Source organism: Macadamia integrifolia, chromosome 11, assembly GCF_013358625.1.
Source record: "Macadamia integrifolia cultivar HAES 741 chromosome 11, SCU_Mint_v3, whole genome shotgun sequence".
Classification (NCBI taxonomy): domain Eukaryota; kingdom Viridiplantae; phylum Streptophyta; class Magnoliopsida; order Proteales; family Proteaceae; genus Macadamia; species Macadamia integrifolia.
This window is the reverse complement of record NC_056567.1, coordinates 28016114-28043929: the sequence shown is the minus strand read 5'-3', so window position 1 is coordinate 28043929 and position 27816 is coordinate 28016114. Positions and strand designations below refer to the sequence as shown.

The 27816-nt window shown below is 38.5% G+C and overlaps 2 protein-coding genes across 5 annotated transcripts in view; both read left to right on the top strand.

Moving 5' to 3' along the window:
• The window catches only part of LOC122093805, a 13097-nt gene extending 12644 nt beyond the window's left edge, over positions 1–453 (top strand). Inside the window, exon 9 of the transcript XR_006144563.1 lies at positions 178–453. The gene's annotated coding sequence lies outside the window, so the exon portion shown is untranslated. The remainder of the gene's footprint in view (positions 1–177) is intronic.
• A 1356-nt stretch (positions 454–1809) lies between these two features.
• The window catches only part of LOC122094388 (sister chromatid cohesion protein PDS5 homolog A-B), a 110951-nt gene continuing 84944 nt past the window's right edge, over positions 1810–27816 (top strand). The window contains exons 1-22 of one of the 4 annotated variants that reach the window (XM_042665176.1): positions 1810–2134; positions 6673–6876; positions 6977–7158; positions 9550–9676; positions 9842–10060; positions 10729–10945; positions 11042–11187; positions 11294–11439; positions 13191–13340; positions 13460–13508; positions 13590–13781; positions 13893–14075; positions 15913–16067; positions 16153–16279; positions 16466–16615; positions 16716–16775; positions 17002–17138; positions 17314–17431; positions 17583–17717; positions 17993–18192; positions 23565–23718; positions 23850–23996. In XM_042665176.1, coding sequence (XP_042521110.1) covers positions 2042–2134; positions 6673–6876; positions 6977–7158; positions 9550–9676; positions 9842–10060; positions 10729–10945; positions 11042–11187; positions 11294–11439; positions 13191–13340; positions 13460–13508; positions 13590–13781; positions 13893–14075; positions 15913–16067; positions 16153–16279; positions 16466–16615; positions 16716–16775; positions 17002–17138; positions 17314–17431; positions 17583–17717; positions 17993–18192; positions 23565–23718; positions 23850–23996 — 3291 coding nt within the window. In that variant the 5' untranslated portion in view covers positions 1810–2041. Of the gene's footprint in view, positions 2135–6672; positions 6877–6976; positions 7159–9549; positions 9677–9812; positions 10061–10728; positions 10946–11041; positions 11188–11293; positions 11440–13190; positions 13341–13459; positions 13509–13589; positions 13782–13892; positions 14076–15912; positions 16068–16152; positions 16280–16465; positions 16616–16715; positions 16776–17001; positions 17139–17313; positions 17432–17582; positions 17718–17992; positions 18193–23564; positions 23719–23849; positions 23997–27816 lie in introns of those variants that run through there. The other 3 variants (XM_042665175.1, XM_042665177.1, XM_042665178.1) reach the window with 3 other exon arrangements.

Here is a 27816-nt window from a genome sequence, read left to right as displayed (position 1 = left end):
CCCCCCCCCCCTCCTAAAAAAAAAAAAAATTGATCTTGGATTTTAGTAGCTCTTAACAAGTTAACATAATACTAGTGTTCATTAATGACTGTATTATCTTCCATGTTTAAAACTAGTCTAAATTCATATTACAGACAGCTCAGGTCTTATATTTCTTTTGTTTCCTTTCTTACTCAGGTCTTGCAGCTCAGCTCACTATCTGGATGTCGCAGTCCAAACCCAAAAGGATTGGTGGGCCCTTTCCAAGAAAATTATATTTTTTTATACCTAAGTCGTGTCCATCGGAGGCTCCTTGCATTGGAATTAATGTGAAAAGGAAGATAAATACAATAATCTTAAAATAAAAAAAGAATCAAAATGAAAATTTGTCTAATCATTATTGACAAGGATTAGATAACTAATCTGATAACTTATTAAATATAATAAGTAAATTTTGAAGTTTTTTTATCTAAATTGGTAGCGTAGTCTGTCATCTCATATGCTTTTCTATTCGTTAGAGAGAGAGAGAGACAAAAAAAATGTAAGTGAAAGGGCGTTAGATTCTGACGTTTAGACTTTAACAATATTCTTCCTTAAATTTTATTTCATTTTCCAAACAATCACAAGCTTAAACATCAATCTTTAAAAAATGAAAAAATATTTTAATTACCATGACTGATAAAATTTCAAATTAGTAACTAAGGTCATGTATATGTGTGTTTTTATTGATATTTTCTATGCAAAGGGGTGACAAATAGCAAGATCTAATTCCCAACGGAATGCTTTTTTTTTCATTTATATTTTTTCATTTCTCATTAGACAAATCAAGTCAAGGAATCCAAATGACAATGACTAGTACTAAATACTAATTGATGTGGGGGTAAAGATGTACGTATGTTGGTACCACCGGAGGAATCACGATATTTAGCATTCAAAGAGATACTATACTTGTGTTGGCTTTTTTCTATTGTTCTCCGCATGAGTACTAATATCAATATTGTTGTATCAGCCAAGTTCATACTGTTTTGCCCTTCAAAATATTTATGACTTGATTTTTTGAACCATTTTAGCCTCCCTTGTATTAATATACCATCGTTTTATGTTACTACTAATGAATCAAATATCAATAATAGGTATAAGTTTTAAAGGGAAAAAAATAGTTTGATATGATCTGAATGCCTAATATGACTGATTCGTATAAATAATGCTATCATTATCAGTTGAGATCGATATAGATATCAATACCGATACCTTAGTCCATTATCATGTTGGATGAATTGATTTGGGCTTATGGTCCTATATGGAAACTAGAGTTCAGAGGTTGTTTAACTGATTTCCATCCATTTTGGATCGATTCCAACTCGGTTCACTCAGATCCAAAATTTCAAACCATGGTTTATGTGAAGAAGTAATGTAGTAAGAGGCAAGAACAAGCGAGAGTGTGAGACACGTGGATCAAGCTCTTCTCCTTAGCTCCCATTGCCCTGGGCTTGTGTACTTAGCGCCTCGTCCTTCGAGGCTCTTTTATTGTCTCGTTCTTCACGTCTTTCTCAAAACTGTTGGATCATTGTCTCGTCACATGACGCTTGCTCAGGTAGCTATGTACGTATTTGAGTGATAGGCGCTAAGGAGAGCAGTAGATTCGGAGACACGGTGACAAGAATAGGAGCTGACTTAGATTTTGATAACTACAAGGTTGTCATGGTAATTTAGCTAAAATCGCTTGGGTTATGTGCAATAATCGATGGTGTCATGTGTCGAGCTGTCCTCGTTCGGACAATCGATCCGTAAACGAACTAAAAGCCCTACAAGTATGACCTCTCCTGGCCGCTGTTGCTGTTCATGAGCCGGGATTTTGGATAAAAATCTCTCTTTCTCTCTCTCTGGTAATAAATTTCATTTTAATTTCACCTCATTTCGACTTCATTTCGCCTCTTCGTCGAAAACCTGCAAAAGTACGGTCTCAGGTCCCACCCGTAAAAACCTTCTCAGAGCTTCGCTTCGTTCAGATGTCTCCGTGAGAAATCTCCAACAGTTTTCGAGCTCCGTTCCTGTTACGGAAATGGCGCAGAAGCTTCAGAATCAGCTGAGGGAAGTCGGATCGAAGCTTGAAAGCCCTCCGACTTCTAAAGATGCTTTAATTAAGCTCTTGAAGGTTGGCATTACTTGTCTTTATCAATTTGCTCGAGCAGTCAATTTACTTTTTGAATCTTCCTTGGCTTCGTTCTTGCTATTTCTTCTGTAATTCTGTATATGTGATTGTCTTCGAGCACTTATGTCTCTTGTTGAACTCAAATGAATATGGTTTATTAGCAAATTTTGTTGTTCCTCTCTTTTTTAGGGATAAATTTTCCTTTTTTCTTTTTTTTTTTTGGTTGGGAATTTCGAGTGAATTCGACTGAATCAAATTTGGCTAGGGCGGGAGCTGGTGGTGGAAGTTGCTTTCCGCTACTAAATGGCTCTTTAAGCTCTTCTACTGGGTAATGGTGGATTTTATCTCTCTCTCTCTCTCTCTCTCTTTTTTTTGGGTATTTTTTAATTGTTTCCGGAGAACTGTTTCTCTTGAGGGGTAGCCGTTGCCTGTTTTCTTCTAATTGGAGAAAGGAATTATTTGAAGTCAGTCACTTGAGATTTTGGAGGAATGAATGAACTATAGTCTCTGAACTTTGTGTGAAGGATCCTACTTGTAGCCTTTAGGTTTCTAGGCTTTTAAATTCTTATAAAGTTCCATTGAAGCATGAACATGGATACTATGGACGAAGGATGACTGACCAATTATTACATTCTGATCTTGAAAGGATTTGGGTTCGAATGAATTTTTACTGCCCTATGGATGCCGGTCACAGTGACGTAGAAACTAACATTCTGGCTGCTTATGTTGAGGACTGGAAAACTCAGGATATTTGATTCCACAATCCAGAAGATCATGCTTATGACTAGTTGGAAGCTCTGTCTAAAAATCTTGATTTTGGAACCCCACATCTTTCTCTCTGAATGGAGTGTGGGATTGTAGACTGGCCTCAGAGAGAGTTGCATTAGTAGGGTTTCAAGTAAACTAGTGAACTAAGTATGATAAAAGAGAGCTAGACTAGTACAAATGTTGATGGTCAAAATGAGCTGCTTGATTGGTTTGAGTGGTGTGGTTTGTTGCAAGGATGCACAGGTAAGGATAAAGGGCTCTACCCATGGGTTATATGTGAGTTCTAAGGACTTTTTTCTTTTCTGGAATGATAGTCTGAGGACTGGTTTATCGTTCTGGTTTCTGGAAAGTGAAGTTGTGGATAAAAGTAGCTGCCCATGGGGTGTATGTGCATCCAAGAATTGACCTAGAGTCTTCAGAACAGAAAATAAGTTAAAACAGGAAGAGAAACCCAGATGGAAAGTGGGACTGAGAATTGGAGTCACCCTCTGGAGCCAGGTGGTGGGAGTTCTACCAATTTCAATATCTTTGGTGGTATTTGACCACATCTAGAGAAAGTTATCATACCATCCATTCAGTGTGGGGACTTGGATTAATTGTATCCTTTTATTTATCTAATATTGGATATAGATGTGCATTTCAAGTAATAGCACCTTGACATTTTAGCTTAAGAAAGTAGAGTTGCTTAAACATGTTATTGATTCACTTTTCGAATATCAATTTGATTATCATTTTGGAATAATTAAATACCGATAAAGACTGAAAATTAATTATGTTTAGAAACTTCTCTTCATAGTGCACACACACACTGCAAATCAAACATACTTCAATATGCAACAAAAAGGATAAGTAGACACACGACACCAATATACATGGTTCGGCGAACCTGCCTACCTGCATAGAGGAATACCCAATTAGGGTTTCACATTTCCCCAATTCTCAACTTTTTCAATTCCCCGGTCACCCTAGTAAGGAAGACAAATGCTTTTAGCTCCCCTCTTTCAATGGATTGTTTGCCTTTGCCTCTGTTTGGTCCTTTGTGAGATCCTTTGACCCTGTCGTTCCTTGGCGCAACCTTGTCTGGTTCAAAGGCCACATTCCGCGCCATAGCTTTACCACCTGGAGATGTCTCTCCAACTACCTCCTCACACACTCCTTTCCTATCCACCGTCACATCCCTGTCAGTCCCTCCTGTTGCCTCTGCCCCTCAGTCAAGAGGATATCTCTCACCTTTTCTTCTCTTGTCCCCTTTCCTCATTGGTTTGGAAAACTGTCCTTGCTTGTTGTTAGCCTTCTTCAAAGCCAATTCTCTCTTTCGATAGGGAATGGATTTGGGTCGACATGACTTTTCCTGGTCCCTCCATATGTGATACTTTAGCTTTCTCCGCTACGATTAACCATCTTTGGATGGAGCATAACATTCATAGATGGTCTTCCAACTCTCGCTCCCCGGATCGGATTTGGAAAGCCATCTATTTTGATGTTACCTGAAAAATCCAATCCCTCCATTCCATTCGCTCCCGGCCGATTCCCTATTCCTCCAGAAATGCTCACATAATTTCCTCCTCGAACCTTATGCCTGCCCCCTCCCCTGCCACTTGATCCCCCCTTCCTTCTCCCCCCCTGCTATGGCAATGGTTGTTGGTCCTCTTCTCATGGCTCCTTGATGGTTGATGCTTTTTTGTTATTTTTGTAGCTTTTTGATTTGTTCCCCCTTTGGTTGGCTTTTCCTTGTTGGCTTAAGTCTTCCCTTCCTCCCCTTTCCCTTGTATTTTCTTTTCTCGTTGGGTATAAATTTATTTATTCATCCAAAATAAAAACTTTTTCAATTGCTTCAATGGTTCAAGAACACCTATCCCTGCTCTAATTTGAGATGCAACTCACACAAGGGCAACAACCCCAAACCCTAGACAAGCCCCAACTTGCTAGGTTTACAATTTTAAATCAATAAAACCAAATCCACTCGTTACATTCATGGTCTAGGTTTCTTAACATTAAACAAACCCTATAACAACCAAAGTAGGGATTTTGAATGGTAGATTACTTCTTGCAGGGTAATATGACACTCAACAGTGTCTTCGGAGAGCAGTCAACACATTGCACCCATTCCCATGTTCACTTAGATCAAGGAAATCTTCAGTGAGGCTTCTCTTGTGAAAAACACACTCTGTGTGTAGTTTTCTTCATTTTTTGTGCGTAAGGATGTTCTTTGTTGAATTTGGACCATGGCTGCAAACTACGTCCAAAATCCAAATTGGAGTTGAAACGAGAAATTTATGGCCTCTGGAAGATTGCATTACTAAACAGGGGCGATTATGTAATTTTATGGAAATTTCGTGGCATTTCGCACTTCATAGGGGGTCGGCGTGCTGTTTCGCAAAGTCACGGGTTTGGTTGGCTTGGTTCTGAGCCATCTGATCACCTTGGAAAAGGTGGCTGGGATACTAGCCGTCGAATCAGCTTGCGATCCCTCTTCTGTTTGCAGGGCTCATGTGGGCCTATCAAACGGAATCTGTTGTGTGGCTTACGGTATTCCACCATAAACCAAAGCAAATAAATCTTGTGTAGCATTGGTGGAGGGGACTCGATGTGCTGAGTGAATAGAACTGCGGCCGACATAATCTTTATCATCAACTTTTAGATCTTCTTCGCACACTTCAGTCTCCACCTCATATTCGGTATCCAGATCTCTGCCCATGCAAATCTTGATCCAATGTGTGTTATTGTACTGCACTTAGTACATCCAGCCTACCAAAATCTCAGAAAAGGTGTCTTGGCTATATCTCCCTCATTTTTGCGAATTTTGAGGTGAGATTTGTGCCGCCATGCTCATGAGAGGGAGGACCTTAACATATGTATTTGCAGGAAAAATTGGCAGCAGCTTCCTCAAAAGTCAAAAAACTCACTTTGATTCTTTTTGGCACAATGTTACGGAAATAGCGATAACTTCTTTGTCCGTTATCGAAACGACACGATTCCAGTTGAGTTGGAAAGGCAACTCGGCGAACTACATTTCTCATGTAGATTGCTCCGTCCAGATCTGCCATTAAGCCTTCCAAAAGTAGCTCCAAACATGCTGCCACTGCATGAACCTATAAAATCGCAACTTTTACTGTACGAGGCTTTCACCTGCTACTTCCACCTTCTGCCAAACACTGTGTAAGAACATTTGTTTGAAAAAAAAAACCCATTGGGACAAAGTTTAAGGTGGTGGGACTCTCAGTGGTGGCCTTGAATTTTGAGGGTTCGTTCTGTTTTACACAACTGGTTATACATTCTCCATGGGATGCATTCAAGCCTCTTTCTTTCCTTTATATTATTATCTGTAGATTTTGATTTTCTTTTTGATGGAAATGAAGCTACTAATATTGTGAAACATGCTGTCAATCAAATTGAAAACTTAATTAGGTATGGCCTTTGGTTTCAACATGGTTTCTTGACATGTTATTACATCCTCTGGCATGGGCTTCTCCTCTTTGTACCTAATATTTTCTATGTGAACTATTGCATTCCTGTGTCTGTTTTGGAACAGAAACTTGATGAATTGTGGTAACAAAAAAATGCTTTGATGTTTATTTCTTCTTCAGTTTCATGTTCTGAAACCTTTTTCTCACTCTCTTAGTCCCTGTGTTTGCTCTATGTTTAGACTTTAGAGTTAACAATGATTGTTATTTTATTGGGTCAAAAAATAATTGTTGTTAACTACTTTCAATTATTGTGAGCTTTTATCTTGTGTAAAGTTGTTTTATAAGCATTTTTTTTGGAACATACAGCAAGCTGCAAGTTGTCTTTCTGAGTTGGATCAATCACCATTGCTGCCAATGTTGGAGTCAATGCAGCCTTGTCTTAATGCTATTGTCAATCCTGAATTGCTGAAGCATCAAGATAGAGATGTCAAACTTCTAGTGGCAACCTGCATTTGTGAGATTACTCGAATTACTGCACCTGAGGCTCCCTACAGCGATGATGTTCTGAGGGTACATTTGTTTCTTACCATTGGGCCTTTGTTGATGTGGGTAGATCATATTCTGAGTCATCTATGCACTCGACCTGATTGGAGTGAAGTCTGTTTTGCAGGATATCTTCAACTTGATTGTTGGAACTTTCGGTGGATTACGTGACATTAATGGTCCATCATTTGGGAGGAGAGTTGTCATCTTGGAGACTCTTGCAAGATATCGGTCATGTGTTGTCATGTTGGATCTTGAATGTGATGACTTAGTGAATGAAATGTTCAGTACATTTTTTTCTGTTGCCAGGTGGGTTTGGTCCCTTCTAATTTTGGCAATTTTTTGATTTAATTTATGTAAGATTTGTTTTGTCAATTTTAGGCCTTCTGTTGCTGCATGCCTTTTGTTTCCCTTGGTTGCAGCTACATTTTTATGTTTTACTTTTTTCCTTGGTCTTGGTTTGCTGCCAGGCTTTTTTTTTTCCTTCCCTTCTCTTTTTCTTTGGTTCATCTTTAGGGGAGGAAGAAAAAACTCATTTGATCTTTGAATAAAAAATGATCTTGCTCTGATGATATCAGGATTACATCACTGACTTTGAAAATTACTTATATTTTTTAAGTAAATATATTGTTTCTTCCTCATTCTTGCTTTCTTATCTGTATTTTTATTTATCAGGAGAAAAGTCTACATATATTCTTGATTTCTGCATAATTGAAATTCTTCTAGAATCCCCTAGAGATTGTTGTAAGCCTTTAAGGGTGATTTTGTATAGATAGGCATGGGTTTTCGGTTATGCAGCCACCTCTTTGAAAAGTTTGTTAATGCCCAACCTCATTTTAGTGGCTTCAAAAAGTCCAATTGGGTGTTCAGATTGTATTTTCACGCTTTCAGTTTCTTTTTTCCTTGTCAATAAGGGGGTTATATTGGTAAGTAAAATAATGTGCAATATCAGGGTATAGATTTCCATATATGCATGTTTATGCATTCTAGATGCAGATGCAGATGCAGATGCAGATGCAGATGCAGATGCAGATGCTGAATCTATTTCTTATTTAACCCTTCAGTTCTTCATTGCCTTCTTGCTTACGAAGTGATGCTATCGGGAATTTAATGTTTGCTGGATTTTGTTTGGTGAATTTCTTGGGCTTATGATTGATTGGAAGGGTCCATGTTTAGCTGTAGGGAAAGAACTGTTGTAGCTGGTTCTGGTAATAGTAAATTGGAGTTTGTGAAAATAAAGGCCAGGGATTTTGAAGATTGTGCAGAACCTGCTTTTGCATTTTTTTAGGACTGCAGACAAAGTATTATCCTGGACTATATTGTTGTGGGAGTTTCTACTTCCCTCATGTAAGGTCAAGTTCAATCTTATGTAAATATTAAGCCAAGGGAATAAGTGTTTGAGTGGATCTCTTGATCGTCATTGTCGAGTAGGTGCTGGAATATGGTCAGCTAATTGATTCCAGCTACTGTTCTTACACACATATTTTTCTTCACACCATGAATATTTGTATTAGTTTTACTCAATACTTTTCTGTGTTATTTCATATTCACACGAGGATTTTTTTTTTAATTGCAACTACAAGGAAACTCACACTTTAAGCTCCAACCCATCACCTGCACAAGGTAAGGCAGGACTTGGTGCCAGGTCTCTGGCTCTCCGCTATCAACAGTTGGAGACTTTACCACCAGGCCAAGGGTAACACCTTATGATCCTAACACTGTACTCTTAACTTCTAGAGTGATGATGATACACTTGGCTAGCCAGGATTCTCATATTTTGTTCTGAAGAGCAACCAAATTTTGAAATTGTTTACTGTCATTGCAGGAAAATTTAGATTTACTGGAAGAACACACTGTTCCTACCATCTATTTGAGTTTCATAGTACAATAAGCTCTTGATTAATTTTCTTTTATTGAAAACTCCATGTACAAATGGAGAACCAAAAGAATGTGTTACAGTTTCTTAATTTGTTAGACTTGAGCCTTTTTCCCTTTTTCCCTTTTTCACTATTATTTTTTTTTATAATCAAAATGAAAGCCATCTTGAAATGTGTTGGAATCAACTCTATCTTCTAGATTTGAAATTGGAGGCTTGTTTGGTCACTCTTTCAAGACTTCGAAAAGAATCCCCCTAGAGATAGTCATGTTATTCACTTATTGATTTTGCTGGATGCCTGGATCAAAATGCTGTACTAAAGTACATGGAAGCAAAATCCTCTTAATTGGTTGTTTGTGAGTCAAAACCATGGTCCCTGGCGAAGGTGCTCTCCTTGAGGCTTTGAAGGGATGGTAATGTATTAAGGCTAGGGACAAAACCGGGGGGAGGGGGGTGGTTTAACTGGCCAATGACAGATTCAGTGGCTGATGGTCGTTCTAATATTGGTTTGACTTGGGCTTCCATCAGCAGTAGGTGCTCTTACTGAACCTGTCTTATTATCGTAACAAATTTGGGCTTTGTGCCTTTCTGTAGCATCTTTTTCTTGGAAGAACTGAGGTTGACGGATAACGTTTTTTACTTGTAGCTAAGAGTTGGGTTAGCAGGATTATTAGGATTTGAGTTTTTCCTGGCTTGTTGCTATCCTTTATTTCCTCTTTTTGTTGATGAGGGAATGCTATTTTGCTATTAGGACACCTCTTTCCAACGGGTTCAGTTATTTTGTTGTCTTTTTCGTCATCTTATTGATATTTTCACATGTGCAGTGATGACCATCCAGAAAGTGTGCTAACATCAATGGAGAAAATCATGGTACTTCTGATAGAAGAGAGTGAAGATGTTCAGGATAATCTGTTACTTGTTTTGTTGTCTGTTTTAGGCCGGGAAAAAAGTGTGAGTATCTGCTCAGTTTGCTGATAATGCCTCTGTCTTCTTATCATTGTTTAGGAGGAGTGCCAGTGGCTCATATTGTCTTTCTTTTTTCCATCATGTTTAAGACTTTACTTTCCTGCAACTTTGTTTTTTACAGAGTTGATTTTGTGGAATTTGTGACGCTAGGATGTTTCTATGGCTGCACGGAGGCTTGCTATGAATGTTATAGAACATTGTGCAGGAAAACTTGAACCCGGGATAAAGCAGTTTCTTATATCATCAATGTCAGGAGATAAGAATTCTTTGAGTAGCCAACTTGACTATCATGACGTTGTCTATGATCTTTATCACTGTGCTCCTCAGATCCTGTCTGGAATAATCCCATACCTTACAGGAGAGCTATTGGTAACCAAACCCTCAATAATTTTCTTGATTGCTTCCTTTTTTTCTGGTTGTATTGTAGTTATTATACAGTAAACTTGAAAAACTGTTGTTGAGTGCTTCCTTTGCATTTATCTGGAAAACTGTATTTTGCATGATGTTTCTGATCTGTATGGTCTGAAAATGCCTTCCTGAATTTCACCTATATTTCAGATCAGGGAACAAGGTCCATCTCTCCCCTCATCACCTAGACAGTAAAAAGTACTGTGGGGGTAAGATTGGAGATACCCCAACGTGAATCGAATGTTCATTTAAATTGGGTTGGGATTATCCAACTGAAACCTGGGGAAAAAGGATTAATATGCTTGGGTGGTTTGACATGTTGGGCCATGAACTATGACCTGGGTAGTTTCTCATCCATAACTGTTTAGGGAAACTTTATAGCATTTCTGAATTCAGGTCCAAACTTTTTCCTTTTCATTGAATTCAGCTAGAGTGGTTGTTATCTCTATTTCTTCAGAATGATAAATAAAAGTCTTAGGTGGTTTGATCCCCCCCCAACCCCCCACCCACCCACCCACCCACCTGCACAATACTTCTGTTCAGCATTGAGTCTTTTAAATAGAGGTTGACTGATTGGGTAGTAGAGGTTGGATTAGTGGGTCTCACTTCCCAAGTTTCTACTTCTGCAGACTGATCAGGCTGATACTCGTCTCAAGGCAGTGAGGTTACTTGGAGACCTTTTTGCTTTACGAGGTTCTGTTATCACTGAAGCATTTCAGCCACTCTTTTCTGAATTTCTTAAGAGGTTGACTGATAGAGTAGCAGAGGTTCGAATATCTGTTATTGGACATGTTAAAAGCTGTCTGCTGTCTGATCCTTTTAGACCTGAAGCTCCGCAAATCATAGGTAAGGAGGGTTTCTGAGTAGTACATATTATATTTTGGGATGATAGGCTGTGTGGGACATGCATATTGACCTTTGAGGTGGTTGAACATTTTGTAGCTGCCCTTGCTGACCGGCTGTTAGATTATGATGAAAATGTTCGGAAGCAAGTTGTTGCTGCAGTTTGTGATGTGGCTTGTCATACCTTGAAATCTATTCCAGTTGAAATTACAAGACTTGTTGCGGAGCGCCTTCGGGACAAATCTGTATTTTTCATCTCCTTCTCTCCCTTTGTGTGTGTGTGTGTGTGTGTGTGTGTGCGTGTGTGCGTGCTTGATTAACTCCGTTCTGGTAATTTTTTTTTTCCCCCAGATTCTTGTTAAAAAATATACAATGGAAAGGCTCGCTGAAATTTACAGATTATACTGCTTGAATTGTTCTGATGGTTCAAGCAACTCCAATGAATATGATTGGATTCCTGGGAAGATAATGAAATGTTTCTTCGACAAGGATTTCAGGTAAAATACTTTTGCAATTCAAGTCACACAGGATTGACTCTTTTAATTTATGCTGTTTCATATATGGACATTAAGCTGGGGAGAGGCTTTTTATGGCTATTAGATCTGTTTAAGGACATGTGCTTCGTGCTGTTCACCAAGAACTTGTGGAGTTGAGATTTACCTCCTACTAACTTATGTTATTTGATGTTGTCAAATAGGAATATCACATAGTGATTTGACCCTCTCTCTCTCTCTCTCTCTCTCTCTCTCTCTCACAACACACACACACACAAAGCACATATAGCTTTTTAAACTTGACAGTTCTGCAACTGGGAGCTACAGTCCCCACCATACTTCCCGTTCACTTCATACCCTGGTTATTTTGGGTTAGTGATGTGGGAAACCTCTGGCTCATTCAGTAATGTTTTTATTCCGATGTAGTGGAAATGCACAATCATGATAGAGGATTTAGGATGAGAGAGTGGTTCCATCTTCTGAGCAGCATTGCATCATTCACTCTTTCTCTCTCTCTCTCTTTCTCTCTGGGTTTTTTTTTGGGGTGGGTGTTGAATAAAGAACTCATTACCAACATAGTACAAGATCTCGGTATTTTTTCTGTTTCGAGAGATCTTGATACGAAATTGCTGAGTTTCTAGGGGTATTTTGGTCTTATTGTTCCTTTTAGTTGTTTTGTGTTAGGTTGTGCAGGGTACATTGATATTTTAGTCCCCTGGTGTCTTTTTATTAGTATATTATATTATATATATATATATATATAGAGAGAGAGAGAGAGAGAGAGAGAGAGAGAGAGAGAGAGAGAGGGAGGGGCCTGAGGCTAGGAAATCTATTCTAGCCGCAGGCTGCCTCCCACGATTTGGCTGTACTCTCCTCTTTCTTCTCTACTTTTCTCTTTGCCTTTTTGGTTGCAGGATTCTGGTTTTCTAACATGGTATCAGAGCTTCTGTGATCAGATCAGGGGTTTCTCATTCTCTCTTCTGCTGATCTCTTTTTCTTTCTAAAACCCTGTGGTGCGCAGCCACATAATGCTGCATCTATTATGATTTAAGCCTCCTTCCTAATCAATGGAGTGCTTTCCTACTATCTACATGGTGATCACAAGTTGCTGATCTACAGTTTTGCGGAAGAACAATTTGGTTTTTTGATGCACCATCAAAACCCTGCAAGATCGACTTTTCTATCTATAGTTTGCTGATTTATTTTCTTCTGTGAAGATTACCCTACTGCTGGTCCTCATTCCATTGCTATATTGGCTCCGTATTGTTACTTTATTGCTGGTTTTATTGGCCTTCTTATCAAGCATCTTTTTTTTTTTGGCATTCAAACCCGGCAAGGCTGATTGATTGTTTTTGGGGCTACTGGTTTTCTCCGTTGCTGCTGCTCCTATTGGTACTTTATTACTGGTTTTATTGGCCTAGATTGTTGTTACACTTGGTTCCTCATCAAAACAACACACATGTAGCAATTTGCTTCCTACTGGGTTTTTTGGTGAGCTTTTCCTGGAAGGTGCTCGACTTTTGCCTCAAATCCCTAAATTTAAACTACTGGCTTTTGATTTGAAGGTCTGCCCACCTTAAGGTGTGCACTCCAATAGAAACGGGAACCATCAAGCTTCACATCTATTTTGATGATTCTCCAGATGTAGACATGTAGTGATTAGTAATTATCAGTGATAGTCTGTCTGCTTTTCTCTATAACTGCTTGAGATATGGATTTGGAAATAGTTTGAAGTTTCAATTTGCTGTCTGCAGATCAGAGACAATTGAGGTTGTTCTGTGTCGGTCTCTATTTCCTGCTGAGTTCTCTATTAATAATAAGGTGAGGCATTGGGTTAGAATATTCTCAGGGTTTGACAAAGTTGAGGTAAAGGCACTTGAGAGGATACTGGATCAGAAGCAAAGGTCTGTTGGTACTTCATTTTTACATTGTGCATGTATTAAGTGATTTTTTGTCCTTTCTTTGTCTAAATCTTTTTGATAGGTTTGCACAAAATTTCAGGGGATTTCATCTTGGATTGCAGGTTACAGCAAGAAATGCAGAAGTATCTATCCCTTAGACAAACGTGTCAGGTTTGTACATTCTAAAAACTGCTCTGATAGTACTAACTTCAACTGTGAAACCCTCATGGAGTTTGGTATCATCTAGTGCAGGATGCTGATACAACTGAGTTTCAAAAGAAGAGTTTTATTTGCTTTAGGATCATGTCCCGCTGGTTTAGTGACCCCGCAAAGGCTGAGGAGAGTTTCCAAATTCTTGACCAGCTAAAGGATGCGAATATTTGGAAGATATTGACGACTCTACTTGATCCCAGCACTAGTTTCCAGCAAGCTTGGATGTCGCGGGTACTTTCTATATGCAATTCCCAACTCCTTCCAGGCTTGAATTTTGCTGTGTGACATGGTCATGGGTTTAAGAAGAAATATTTAGAGAATTTTATTCTTGTAATTCTGCAGGATGATTTGCTTAGGATCCTTGGTGAAAAACACAGACTATATGATTTTTTGAGTGCTCTATCAGTGAAGTGCCCTCATTTACTATTCAACAAGGAGCATGTGAAGGAAATTCTTTTGGAGGCATCCAGACAAAATTCTGCTGACAATGCTCAATATATTCTTTCGTGCATGAATCTTCTAGTGGTATCACATGTTTCCTATTCCTTTATTTTCAATACTAATCATTAAATGCTTTAGCCTTCTGGAGTAGTGTACTTCTGCAGCTACTCACATTGCATCATTTAGTGTTTCATCTTATTGTGGTTTACATGAGGACTCCTAGATTTTTGAACAAATAGTTGGTATGACATGGTTCACATTCAGTATACATGTCCTAAATATACTCAAATGAGGCTTAGTTGGTCAGCGATTGGCTTAATGCTCGTTTAATGAATTAGATTTCATTATATGAGCAAGGGATTTTTTTAAATAACTTTTATACTATTTTTTCTGATTTGTTTTGAATCTTTTATCTTCATTTTTCTTTTCTCTTGGATGACCTGGTCTTGGGTGTTCACCTGAACTTCTATGTTTGTGGTCTTATTTGCAGCTTGTTAGTAAAAGACTCTTTTAAAAATTTCCTGCATTTATGTTGAAATTTTAGTCTTTCAGTCTCTTGCTTTTCTGATAGCATTTTAAGGCTGCATATTTCCATGAAAATGGGCTGAATGACAGAGGGATGTGATGATTTCTTTTAAAGAAAAATTCTAAATGCTAGAGGTGGATTTATGAGTTGGATGGTGAATGACAGAGGGATGTGATGATTTCTTTTAAAGAAAAATTCTAAATGCTAGAGGTAGATTTATGAGTTGGAGGTTTTTTTTTTTTTTTTTTTTTTTGGGATGAATAAATGGAGGTTACTTGACCCCAAACATCAATGGAGGTAAATGCTCTCCTCTCTTTCCTTCAGAAGTATTTTGACGATTAGCACCAATGTGTTCTCCCTTGGTGATGAGTCTGGTGACCAGGAACAGAGACAGAATGGGTGTCGATAAAAAAGGAAACAAAATTTTGAACCAAATCTTCTAGAACCTCCAGCCAATATCCTTACAGAAGCTTGCTGTCCAAGGAAGACTTAGCCCCATTACTGTTCACGTGAACAGAACCGTTTTTTAAATTCTAGTCCTCGTCTTCTTCATGCTTTGATCTACATCAGATAGATATTAGGCAGCATAGGTTGTTGCAACCACGCAAGCAAGACCTCGCAGAGACTATCAAAACCAGAATCGATTGTGGAGACTGATTATTGATGCTCTGCTACCATGTAACTTAGAACAGAGACAACAGACCAATAACCAGTCAACAATAATGAGAGCTACTGAACCATGATAGATCCAGACTAATCTATTGGGTTCCTCCAACCCTTTATTTGTATGACTTGCTATTAGCAAGTAGACTCTTAAGTAGGAATCCTACTTAAGAGTACACAACTATAATTACCCAGTGAAAAAGGAAACTAAAACAGGAAGCTGAAACAAACATATCATGATAGGGACAATCCCCCTATCGTGATTAACTATCAATATAATAGAGTACCGCAGGGTATTGGATAGTAATTCCCCTGCGGTTGGTCATGTATGCAACTTAACACTTTTAATGATAAAAAAGATAATATCTGTTGGGTTTAAAACAACCTTCAATTGTTGTGCCTGAATTTGATTGGTAATTCATGTTTTTTCCTAAACGAGGTCTACCCAATGTAGCAGTGTTCCTTCAAGTTAAATGTGGGTTGAAAAAAAAAAAAACCTCATGCATAATTATGGTTGAACTCATTTATTAATGTCATCCCCTGCATCGAAAACATTGTTACGGAGAATTGTGGTTGTACTTGCATATTACGATAATGACCAGCATGCTTCATCAGGTTTTGAAAGCTTGCAGTAGTTCCATTTGAGTTTAATTGTAGGTTTTTGCCTCGTGGTTTTCATTCTAAGTTTTCCAAAGCTTATGTCCCATGTCTCTAATTAATTCAAAATGTCAGATTCTTGCACGTTTCTCTCCTTCCTTATTGTCTGGTACTGAAGAAGATCTGGTGCACCTTCTTAAAGATGACAATGAAGTGATTAAAGAAGGTGTTTTGCATGTTCTGGCTAGGGCTGGTGGAATTATTCGGGAACAATTGGCTGCGACTTCCAGGTACAACCTTTGAAATTTGGTTGTATTGGCTGTAAGATTCTCAAATTGGTGGATCGATTTTACCATCTTGATTTTTTGAGTGCAGTTCAGTGGATCTTATATTAGAGAGGCTATGTCTGGAGGGTAATCGGAAGCAGGCCAAGTATGCAGTACATGCTTTAGCAGCAATAACGAAGGATGATGGGCTCATGTCACTATCTGTTCTATACAAGGTGTTTTTGTTTTTCTTTTTTTCCGGATGTGGTGTGGGGGTTGATAATTCATTAAATTGTTGGCTGTGCTTCTGTTTAAATTTGGACTTTCCTACTTATTGTGATGATGTTGCTATTTGTTTGAACTGATGCATCACACTGCCACTTTATTATGTTTTAATCTGAGGCATCTTACATGGATTGCAGAGGCTTGTTGATCTGTTGGATGAGAAAACTCATTTGCCTGCTGTCCTACAGTCTTTGGGTTGTATAGCACAGACTGCAATGCCGGTTTTTGAAACCAGAGAGGGTGAAATTGTAGAGTTTATAACTAGCAAAATCCTGAAGTGCGGTGATGTATGCCCTCTGCGTCTGCCAAGAGTTATGTGTTCTGTCATTTGTTTTATTGTTATTAATCATTATATTGCATTTTTATATGTACTTCTCTCTATTTCAGAAAGCAGATGATAATACTAGAGCCTGCTGGGAAGATCGGAGTGAACTTTGTTCTTTGAAGGTCAGTCCCGGTATTCAGATTTGTATTTTGTTTAGTTGTTTCATACTTACGGGTGATGGCATTCGCAAGATTATGTTGAGGGACGTTAAAAAAAAAAAAGAGTATGTTGGAATTTCTTTCAGATCTTAGGCATTCATGTCATCATTGGTCTTCGGTATTTGCTTTTCACAATATGTTATCCTTATCATCCTTTTACACATTGAGACAATTTGTTGGTGCTCTACAGATCTTTGGCTTAAAAACACTGGTGAAGCGCTATTTGCCTGTAAAAGAGGCTCATTTACTTCCTGGGATTGAGAACCTTGTCGGAATTCTTAGAAACATTCTTTCTTTCGGAGAGATTTCAAAAGATATAGTATCCAGGTAAGTTTGAAAATACTGTTACTGATCACTGTACTTTTCTAGGATGAGAAATTAAAGGGCTCTACCTTTATTGGATTGGCTTTTTTGGATAGTTTGTTATTTATTATTATTTTTTTGTTGGGGGGGGGGTGCGCGTTGGGAAGCATCTGTCTGAAAATTATGCTCTATCTTGCAGTCCTGTTGATAAGGCTCATATGAAGCTTGCTTCAGCCAAAGCAGTTCTGCGGTTATCAAAGAACTGGGATCATAAGATACCAATTGATGTCTTTCACTTGACCTTAAGAACATCAGAGGTTGCAGCCTTTCCTGCTGAAACTTTTCTTATATATTGTATTTAGTTTTGAATTTGTCTGATTCTTATTGGGTGGAATGATTTCTATTGTTGATTCTCCATTTTTACACATTTTCAAAAGTATCCATCATTGCTGGCTTTCTTACTCGCAGGATACTTACCCCCAAGTGAAGAAGTTATTCCTAGGCAAAGTACATCAATATATAAAAGATCGGCTTCTGGATGCAAAGTATGCTTGTGCCTTTGTATGTAACATAGTTGGATCCCAACCACCAGAATTTAAAGAGGTCAGCATTGTAGTCGTTTTTTTGGGGTACAATGATATCTTTTCCTTACCCCATGACTCCCAAACCCGACTCCTCCTGCCACATGAGGTGGGATTTGATCTTGGGTCTTTACCATCAACTGCTGGAACCTTACCTCATGAGGCTCAGTATAGTGATTTTATATTTGATATTGAATTCACAGTATTTCTTATTCTTAGTAGAATGGCCTAGTGATGGGGGGTTTTCCTTTCCATTGTGTTATGTGCACAGCTCCTTATGCATGCTTTATTCTGCAGGATAAGCAAAACCTTGTTGAAATTGTTCAGATGTGTCAACAAGCAAAAGTACGACAACTTTTTATGCATTGTGATGCAAACCCTCTGATGGTTTATCCTGAATACATTCTCCCATTTTTGGTCCATGCCCTTGCACATCATTCTTCATGTCCTGACATTGATGACTGCAAGGATGTTGAAGCATATGAACCAATATACAGGTATTGCTGTTAACTATGTTTGCTTCATTTCTTTTTGCCTATGTGTACACACGTTTAGTTCTTGTTTTTAAGTTGCTGCTATTTACTTTTCACTTCTGTGTGGATATGATGATGTCATCATCATCATTGCTACCGTTGTTATTTTCATCATCATCATTGCTACCGTTGTTATTTTGCTGGTAATAATAATAATTGTTGCTGTTGTTGTTGTTGTTGTTGTTGTTGTTGTTGTTGATCGGATTCCCCTATGCCTTCTCACAAGGTGCTGCAAAATGATCAAGCAGCCACCCATGTTAGATGCTCCTGCATGCACTGGCTGGGGTTCTGGCGCAGGCTGCGTGCAACCAGGCAGCAATCCTCATTCTTCTCCTTCTCCTTCTCCTTATTATGCAAAATGGATGGGCCTGCTGCCCACTTATTTGCATGCGGGTGGCAGGACCAATGGAGATGCAGGCATGAGAGAGGCAGGGGGCCTTTTCCAGGGGGTTGGGAGAGAGACGGACTGCCCAGCCTTCTCCCTTCTATTATTATTCGGATAAAAGATCAAGGGGAATTGATTGAAGTATGAAACATACTGGTGAGTGCCCTGTAGAGATATGAGATGAAGAAGGTATCATAGATCCCAAAAAATGGCGAAAGCCGGCATGGTCATACGTGGTAAAAATGTCAGGTTATGACATGCCTTCCATTGTTGTAACAATAGTGGAATACACATTAAATACCAAAAATAGGGAGTCGCCACTTAGGTGCAAGGACCTAGGACCCAAAATGTATCACTAATGATTCGATTGGATAAGGAATGGTCCATGTTCCAGATCTCTGGATGGGTGTCAATTTGCGGGATGGTGACTTGGAGGTCGATCTCCTTCCATCTAGACCTTTTTTGTGTGTAACCTTACTTGCTAATTCACACTAAGCCATAAGTGAGAGACCTAATCTAGGTTAGGTTGAAGAAGGTGCTTGGCTAACTAAGAATGAGAGAAAAGACAACAATAATAAAAGAAGAAGAAATGGTGTTCAAATGAAATCTGAAATTTTGGCATATGGTTTGGAATGTAAGCCCTAGATAGAGAGGATTGGCCATTGATTGACTAACTCTCAAGAGAGTAATAGGACTTTGACATACCCAAGATGGATCATAGTCAAATCCGGACTCATGTTGAACCTGATCTAAGCGGGTTGACAATACCCCACAAAAAAAAAAAAAAAAAAGAATTAAAATATGCAGGTAGAAAATTAAAAGAAACATGAAAAGATGAAAGAAGCCTTATATTTTTTAAAATGAATGGAAGTTGGAACTGATTTCAATTGAAAAATCTTCATTAAAAAAAGAAAAGAAGGAGAGCTTTTCCTTCCTTTATGGCCATTAAACCATGGGCCTTGATCAAATTTGATCAAGAGCCTGTGCTTGGCTACAATAATGGGCCCTAGTTTCGTCTTTAAACTTTGATTATGAGTCCATGAGTTGAGAGACTGATTCTCTCCAAATTTAGTTGAGTCGGCTTGGCCCAATTGTCGCATTCATTTGAAATCAGTCCCTACTTTCATTCATTTAAAAAAATATAAGGCTTCTTTCATCTTTCATGTTTCTTTTGATTTCTACTTGCATTTTTTTTTGGGTATTGTCAACCTGCTTAGATCAGGTTCAACATGAGTCCGAATTTGACTATGATCCATCTTGGGTATGTCAAAGTCCTATTACTCTCTTGAGAGTTGGTCAATCAATGGCTAATCCTCTCTATCTAGGGCCTACATTCCTAGCCATATGCCAAAATTTCAGATTTCATTTCAATTCCATTTCTTCTTCTTTTATTATTATTGTATTTTCTCTTATTTTCGTCTTTTGTTTTATTTCAAAATGAAATTACCCATGATTTTAAGGCGTAGTTTAGGAAGTTCTGATGTTAGCTGGCCCACAATACCAGCCTGTAGTATAGGAGCATTAATAAGATTTTCAATTGTAATGACATCATCTGGGTGGGCTAGCCCATCATCTAGCCTACAATCCTTTTTGCCATTTATTTTGATGTCTTGTAATTTTCTTTGCTTCTTCCCATGTAATTTGGAGACCTTTCATATTTGTAATGTATAAAGGAGTTTCACATGTTCTCTTTATGTATGGATTCTTTTTTTTCTTTGGATTTTTATCGTACTTAACATTTACTTCATTATGTGTTGCTGTGATTATATCCATGCGTACATCTACACACACACACACACATTTTAATTTAGGTAGCAAGATCTAGAAATTTGGCTAAGTCAAACACTTTCTTCAACCTAACCTAGATTAGGTCTTTTACCTTTTGACTTAGCTTGAAATTAGAAAGTAGGTTTACACACAAAAAAGGTCTAGATAGAAGAAGACTGACCTCCAAGTTGGGTGAGTTGGGTTCTTAAGACCTTCTTGCTTTGCAAATTGATACCTATCTAGAGATCTGGGATGTGGAACATTCCATATGCCATTGAGTCATTAGTTCTCTCTCTAAAATAGAAAGATACATTTCAGGTCCTAGGCCCGTGCACTTAGTGGTAACTCCCTATTTTTGATATTTGATGTGTATTCCACTATTCCTACAACCATGGTTTAAAGTATCTCCGATACTGATACGATACGCTCCGATATGTATCTTAAATTTAGCCGACTGATACGACAACCGATACCGATACTTTAATCCTTGCTTATGACATTGGAAGGCATATCATTGCCTGACATTTTTACCACATATGACCACGTGGGTTTTCCCCATTTTTTGGGATCTGTCATACCTTCTTCATCCCATATCTCTAGAGGTCCTATCCCAAAGCTGGTAAGATCCAGTTATACAAAGAGCTCAAGGAAAAAGACCAATTGCTATACCTGTACATCCATTAATTCCCTTGGGGCGTTGAGGGGAGGGGTTGGGTGTGTGTGTGAATCTGTGTTTATAACACTAAAGTCTAGAAATTCATTCAGTTAATCACCCATCAAAGCTTTATAATTCTCTCCGAACGTAAGTGGATCAGTTTCATCAGAATACTTAATTCTAGCAGCCAGATTACTAATAATGGAAGTGATCTCTCTGGTCATTCTTATAAAATTCCTTATCTTCCCATAAAAAATTCTATAATTCCTCTCTTTGGACATACACCTCTACAAATAGCAATAGGTGTGATCTTTCACAAAAATATGTTTACTGAATTGGAACTAAGGCTAGGTTTAGCTTATATAGTCTTTAATGAATCTTAGAGCGACCCAACCCCCAAAAGGTTTTCCACAAAGGCTGTATGAAATGACTTGAACAGCTTTGGGATAGATGATGGATTGTGTCCACATATTTGCACAAAATACCAATTTTTCAGCTAAATGAAGTCCTCAAAACTCTTGCATTAATACATGTTGAGTGTTTTGTCTAGGACTAGTGGAGATGTGTGTGTGGCTCCTCATATTTTATCAATAGGGAATGTCAATTACCTATTGAAACTATGGACTGTTAGAAGGACTTTGCTGTTGCCTCATTGCATACCTTTCAATTCACCCCCATTCCTTTACATAGAGAATCTTCGAGGAGCCCTATACATCCTTCAATTCTTTTGTTCAAACAAATAGCTTCTGCAAGATACAACCTGGTTGTGGATATCCACCAAAGGTTACTTCAAATTCTCTAAGAATAGCTGTTGGATATTTTTGACATTGGATGTCTGTTCATGAGTCTGTCAAACCCAATTAAATGAGATTAAATTAATTAATTACAATATTTTTATGTGCATGTTATAATTGTTATTTTTGTGCTACTACCCAATAGTACTATCACTTGTTTCTTGATACTAACAAACTTTGGCACTTTGTTCTAGGGTTGTCGTATTGTATATCTCCCCAGTGGGGATTGGTTTGACAATATAAATAGGGGTACTTTAATGTGTGGAACATTGATCCATTTGAAATCCCTGATTGGTTCACCGCCAGTTGTGTTTGGCAACAAGAGTTTCTGGTAGTCTCTTTTGCCCATACTTGAGATTCTAAGAGACATTGATTATTACGTGGTGTGCCAATGGTTGATGTCTACTGACAGGATTGATTACACGTTGGCCGCTTGGCGTACATGATATAAATGGTAATGGTTGTGACACTTGATAAGATTTCCATTGCCCATTTAGGGAGAACATCCAAGAAAGACTTGTTTGACTATAATTGGTCAAAATCCGGGGCATGTTAATTGCTTTGTAAGGAGTTTATTTTATCATTGTATTGAATAATATTATTTGAAAAATGTTTTAATTTTATTTTATATATATATTTATATTTTTTCTGTCCAGTCACTGATCTCCATTATTTATGTACAATGGACTTAATTTTATGGCGGTGAATTTATTCCGTACATGCAAGGTCCGTTGTGGATGTTGGTTGTGTGGAGGTGAAAGTGTAATGAAACTTTCCACTGTTGGGCGTTTTCAAGTTACACCTTTTGTAGTGTTATCCTTTGATGCAATTAGGATAACTTAAAGATTATCCTTTAGGGTCACACCACTTGTCATGATTTAGTCTATTAGATTGAAATCTCCTAACTTAAGGAAAGCTATGGCTGAAACTGTCATTGCACATAACATAATTTAGACCAAAGAATTGAAGAGAGAATAAAAGGGGTCTTCTTCTTTTTTCAAGCTTGGGATTCAGCCATTGGAGAGGGTGCATTTGACAGAGATCATGTTTGAGTGCTGTGATCCTTTGGAGGAACACACCTTTTGTGTGATCTAGGTAGCCTCGAATCCCCGTTGTTAGATTTTATTGGATGTGTTCATTGAGATCCTTGTTCTACAATTTTTGAGATCGATAATGTATTGAATTGCTTCCGCTGCCACCCTTCACCAGCACCTCAAGGCTCCCAAGTGAAGAGACAGGCTAAGAGCAGATGATTGATTGAATGTTCTGCAGTCTGAATAATTTTCCACTATTCTAAAAGGAAATATTCTCTGTAGGAACATAAGCCTTCAAATCCTTTTTAGTCTCCTCGTTTTCCTCTAAAGGGATTTGCAAAAGATCATTCTCTCACATTAGTAATCCCTGCGCCTGGTCTTTATTGCAAATAGCTATTACTAGATATATTCAAGAGAATCAAGAAAATTAGCTATGTGAGTGCTAGTTCTGAGTTCTTACAGTTAATACTTCTGCTCAATCTGATTACTAGTAGCTAGCCACTCGAGTTTTAATAACTGTGATGAGAAACACATGATTCCTCAATTATATGTGATCAGTTGGTATATGCGGATAGAACCAAAATGGTGGATTTGTATGTAATTTGGAATGATCTCAGCGTTTTAAGCAAAAGGGGATGAATACAATTGGCAACAGCTTCATTTTCTACTTGTTAGTGCACTTAGTTCTTCGTATTTTGCAGGCAATTGTATTTATTTCTTTCATTGCTGCTGCATGGAGATGAAGATACAAAGTCAGGGGTTAGTACTGGTAAAGACGAGTGTGTTGCTACAATAATCTCCATCTTCCAAAGTATCAAATTTTCACAAGATATAGTTGACTTAATGAAGACAAAGGTAGGATATATGATTTCTTTAGATCCTTCTGCTTTTTGCTGCCCTTGGGTACCTTTGTAATGTTTTCTTCTGAGTCTCTGATTATGTTTTTTATTTATTTTATTTTCTTGTTGCAATTTTGAAATTTGCAGCATTCTCATGCAATTTGTGACCTTGGACTGTCAATCGCTAAGCGTTTAGTGCAAAAGAAGGATGAGATGATGGGGTCAATAACATCAGTTCCACTACCTCCATCGCTATATAAACCACAAGAAACTAAAGATGGCGTTGAGTCTTTGGTGAGTATTTTCTGTATGACAACTCGTTTCAATTTTTAAACCTTCACTAATCCATTGGAAAGATGCTGAAAGGAAGGCTTCTGAGTTGGCTAACGAACAGAATATATGTCTAGGAGAGTCCATCCTTCTTTTGGGGAGGGGGCATTTGTTAAGTAACTCAAGAGAAGTATCTCTGATCCATACATTAGTGAATTGGTCAGCATGGGTGGACTACATGAATTCTTCTTCACCATTCTGCCCTTTCAAAGCCAATAGCAGCTATTAACTTGAAAGTGCTCATTTTCCCTGTCACTGCTTCAATCCAGGTTATCTTTGGTCTTTGCTCGTTCGTATGACCTTCAATTTGCACGTATATCTCCCTGGTGCATTTGTTGGCCTTTGTTGCAAATTCCATGTCCAAACCATCTCAAATGACCATCCCTCATCTTTTCACCTATTGGTGCGACTCTTAAGTTCCCTTGAATTTATTCCTTTTTAGTTCAATCTTTATATTGCTTACTTGGTCAATTGCTTGACTAGTAAATGCGCCCAGTAAATGGATCACCTTTCATTTGGGAGCTTACCTGGAGTCCCAAGAGGGCTCCACATATTGGTGTGATCATGTATTCTTTATGTGGTATGTCTACGCAATTGCCTTATCCCACATTCCAAATGAAAGCCTCTTTTCTCAGCATTAGATGTTTTGTGGGCATTGTGAGGTGAAATCCAAAACATAGTGAGAACTACGGTTAACAACTGAACATTGATTAGAGAGCTGAACCATAGCAAGTCCTGAGGGTTAAATGTTCTTTGAGGTCTGGACTGGTCACATCATCTCTCAAATGTCGGTGCGAAAGGGATCATCTAGCACAGTAATTAGATAATTTGCCAAGAAAAACTTTTCTCCTTGATAGCTTCAGGAAGCTGAGAAGCTCCTGTCTTTTTCTTTAATACTTCAAGCAGCTCCATTCAATTCAACATGCCCATATGACAATACCTTAGTACAGTTTAATATCAGGTGGTATTTCCCATGCTTTGTTGAAGAAAAATTTAGGCTTTGATTGTTACTGAAATAATCATCCTTATCGTTTCTTTTGATAGAATGTTATGTGGTTGCTAACAAACCTCATGTATTTTCTAACTGAATAACCAGGAAAAGAAGCAAATTCAGAAGCTTAAACTCTGTGAGCAGAGCAAAAAGGAAAATAACTTTGTTACCAACTGAAAAATTGCGTTATAACTGGTGTTGAAAGGATAAGCCCCATTGAGAATTAGAAAATCAAATGAAGAAGCTCTAGCTTAAGAAGTATAGAAATTAAATCCATGCTCAGATTGTAGAAAATTTCTGGAAACTTTTTAGAAAGTAAAAAAAAAAAAATACTCCAGTCCTTTCTTACGAACCAAACTATATTCCTGACTCAAGTAGGGAGTCAGATTGGGACCAAAGTGATTCTAGTGGACCTAATTTTATGGACTTCAATCCTTCTGGCACTCGGAATGCTCCAAAACTGGCTGAAGTCCTGGCCTGTAATTTGGTTGCTTAAAAACTAATTAAACATACTCCTTTCTCTTTGAATATGGTTTTATGCTAAAAATCTGATAGGACGACTGATGCGGATCCGGATTCCAAGGACCGAAATCGGATCGCTTATGGCCCACAAGAATGACCAAAATCTCAAATTTAATGGTTGAAGGGTATTCTTGTAATTTCAGAAACAAGCAGGGCCTTAGAAATAATTATAAGGTAGATGGGGTAGTTCTAGAACTAAAACTTTAATACAAAGGCTTATTCTGAATTTTACCAAAGAGAAAAGGGGTAATGGAATATAACTTTTGGGAACAAGGGCTTAATTGTAGTAACAGGAAAAATTCTTTTAAAATAAAAGAAACCTGTTCTTCTTCTTCTTCTTCTTGTCGTGAGAACCAGAAACCAGCGGACAGAAAAAAAATTCCGATCGGTAGAAATCCTTCGATAGGGCTTGGTTGGACCTGAAATTCGAAACGAAGCTTCTCAGGATAAGGCTCTATTGATCCCACAAGATAAGCACCTGGATTTTCAAGCTGGGAGGCTGCGGGAATGACCAGAAGTAGAATCTGGTGGTAGAACAGAGTCAGTCTCAGTTGCAGGTATGATAACAGATGGTAAAGGGACTTTTCGGCAGCTGAAATCTGATGATTTGTGTCGCCTAGGAGAGGGCTTCCTGCGATCAAATCCTTGGCCCAAACAACTCACATATAAAGGAGCTCGAAACACCTCAGTAGGGCAGCAACTGTCACCCAGAACAGGGGCTGGGAAAGAGAACCAGCTAGAAGAAGAATGGAAGAAGAAAAAGAACAGCAGGAGAAGAAGAACAGAGGGAAAAGAAAAGACAGTCAGGGGAAGGGGAAGAAGAAAACAGTTCAGAAGAGAGAGAAAGGGAAACCACCCATGGCAGCCATCGTTTCCAACCAAAACATAAATTCTCAAATTCATTCAAAAAATCTCTACTGAGTTCTCCATTACAGGGCTATTTAAAGAAAAATAATAACATAATTTTGGAAGCTAATTAAAAATGGAAACTAAACCTAGATAGCAACTAAATAAAAATCAAATCTAAAGATAGCAACTACTTCCATCGTGCAACTGCATTAGCTCTCCCGGTCTTAAAAGAACTCGACTCCGTTGAGTTAGGTCGTGCTCCCAAGATACCCTTGTAAGTTGCTCGTTGATGAGGTGGCACGTATCTCGAAGCAGAAGATGGGAACATAACACCAAGAGGAGGGAGGGTAGGTTGACGTGCCACTAGAGCAGGAGTCAGTCGACGACGTGGCATGTCTGATAATGCGTGTGACCTCATTAAGTACATACGACCTCCTTGCTTCACCTTGATGGTGTTCCGTGCACCATCATAGAGAATGCCTGCATGTCGCTGCCAAGGTCGCCCTAGAAGAATGTCACAATGTGCCAATGGGGTGACCAAACAGGTGACATGGTACTGTAACGGCCCAAACTGTAGGTGTACTCGAACAACTGCAGTGGCCTCTTCTCGAGCTGTGGGTCCAAAACCTCGCACATGAATCTTCTTGAAAAGCTGCTTTTGTGGAAGGTTGTGTGCTCGAACAAATTCAGCAGATATGAAGTTTGCTTCTGCCCCAGTATCAACAACTACATGAACATCAATAGGGTCGGAACCGTGCAGGAGAGTCCCCTTCTGTCTGAAGAGAGGAGCTTTATCAACTAGTCTATTCGAAAAGGATGAAAGGCTAGCTGAATGAGCTTCTACATCCTCATCTTCATCATCGACAACATCATCGTCCTCGAGCGGATAAGGATATAAATGAAATTCATCTTCATTCTTCTCTGTCGGCTGCTTCTCTGCAACTTTCACAGAACGAGTCCTGTTGGGACACTTGTTGGAATAGTGACCCTTCTCGCCACAACTATGGCATATGATATTCTTCACCCCAACACTATCCTTGTTGAACTCTGACCTTTTCTCTTCAACTCTGCGAGCTTCAGGCTTCTTTTCCTCCATACGCGGTGGAGGTCTATAAACTGAAGAAGTCTTGAGCATACCCTTCCAATAAATGGACTTCTCTTCAGCTGTCTTGGCATGAGCCGCTGCCACATCAACAGACCTAAAATCAGTGTTAGCCAACTCAAGTCGAATCTCAGTACTTAACCCACTGATATATCGCATCACCCGTTGCTGGTCTGTTTCCTGAAGCCGACACCTTGAAGACAGTTTGTGGAATTCGAGGGTGTAAGAATCCACATCTTTGTTCCCTTGTTGCAAGTTAAGTAATTTATGGAACATTACCTTTTCATAATTAAGGGGAACAAATTTTTCAGTCAGGATCT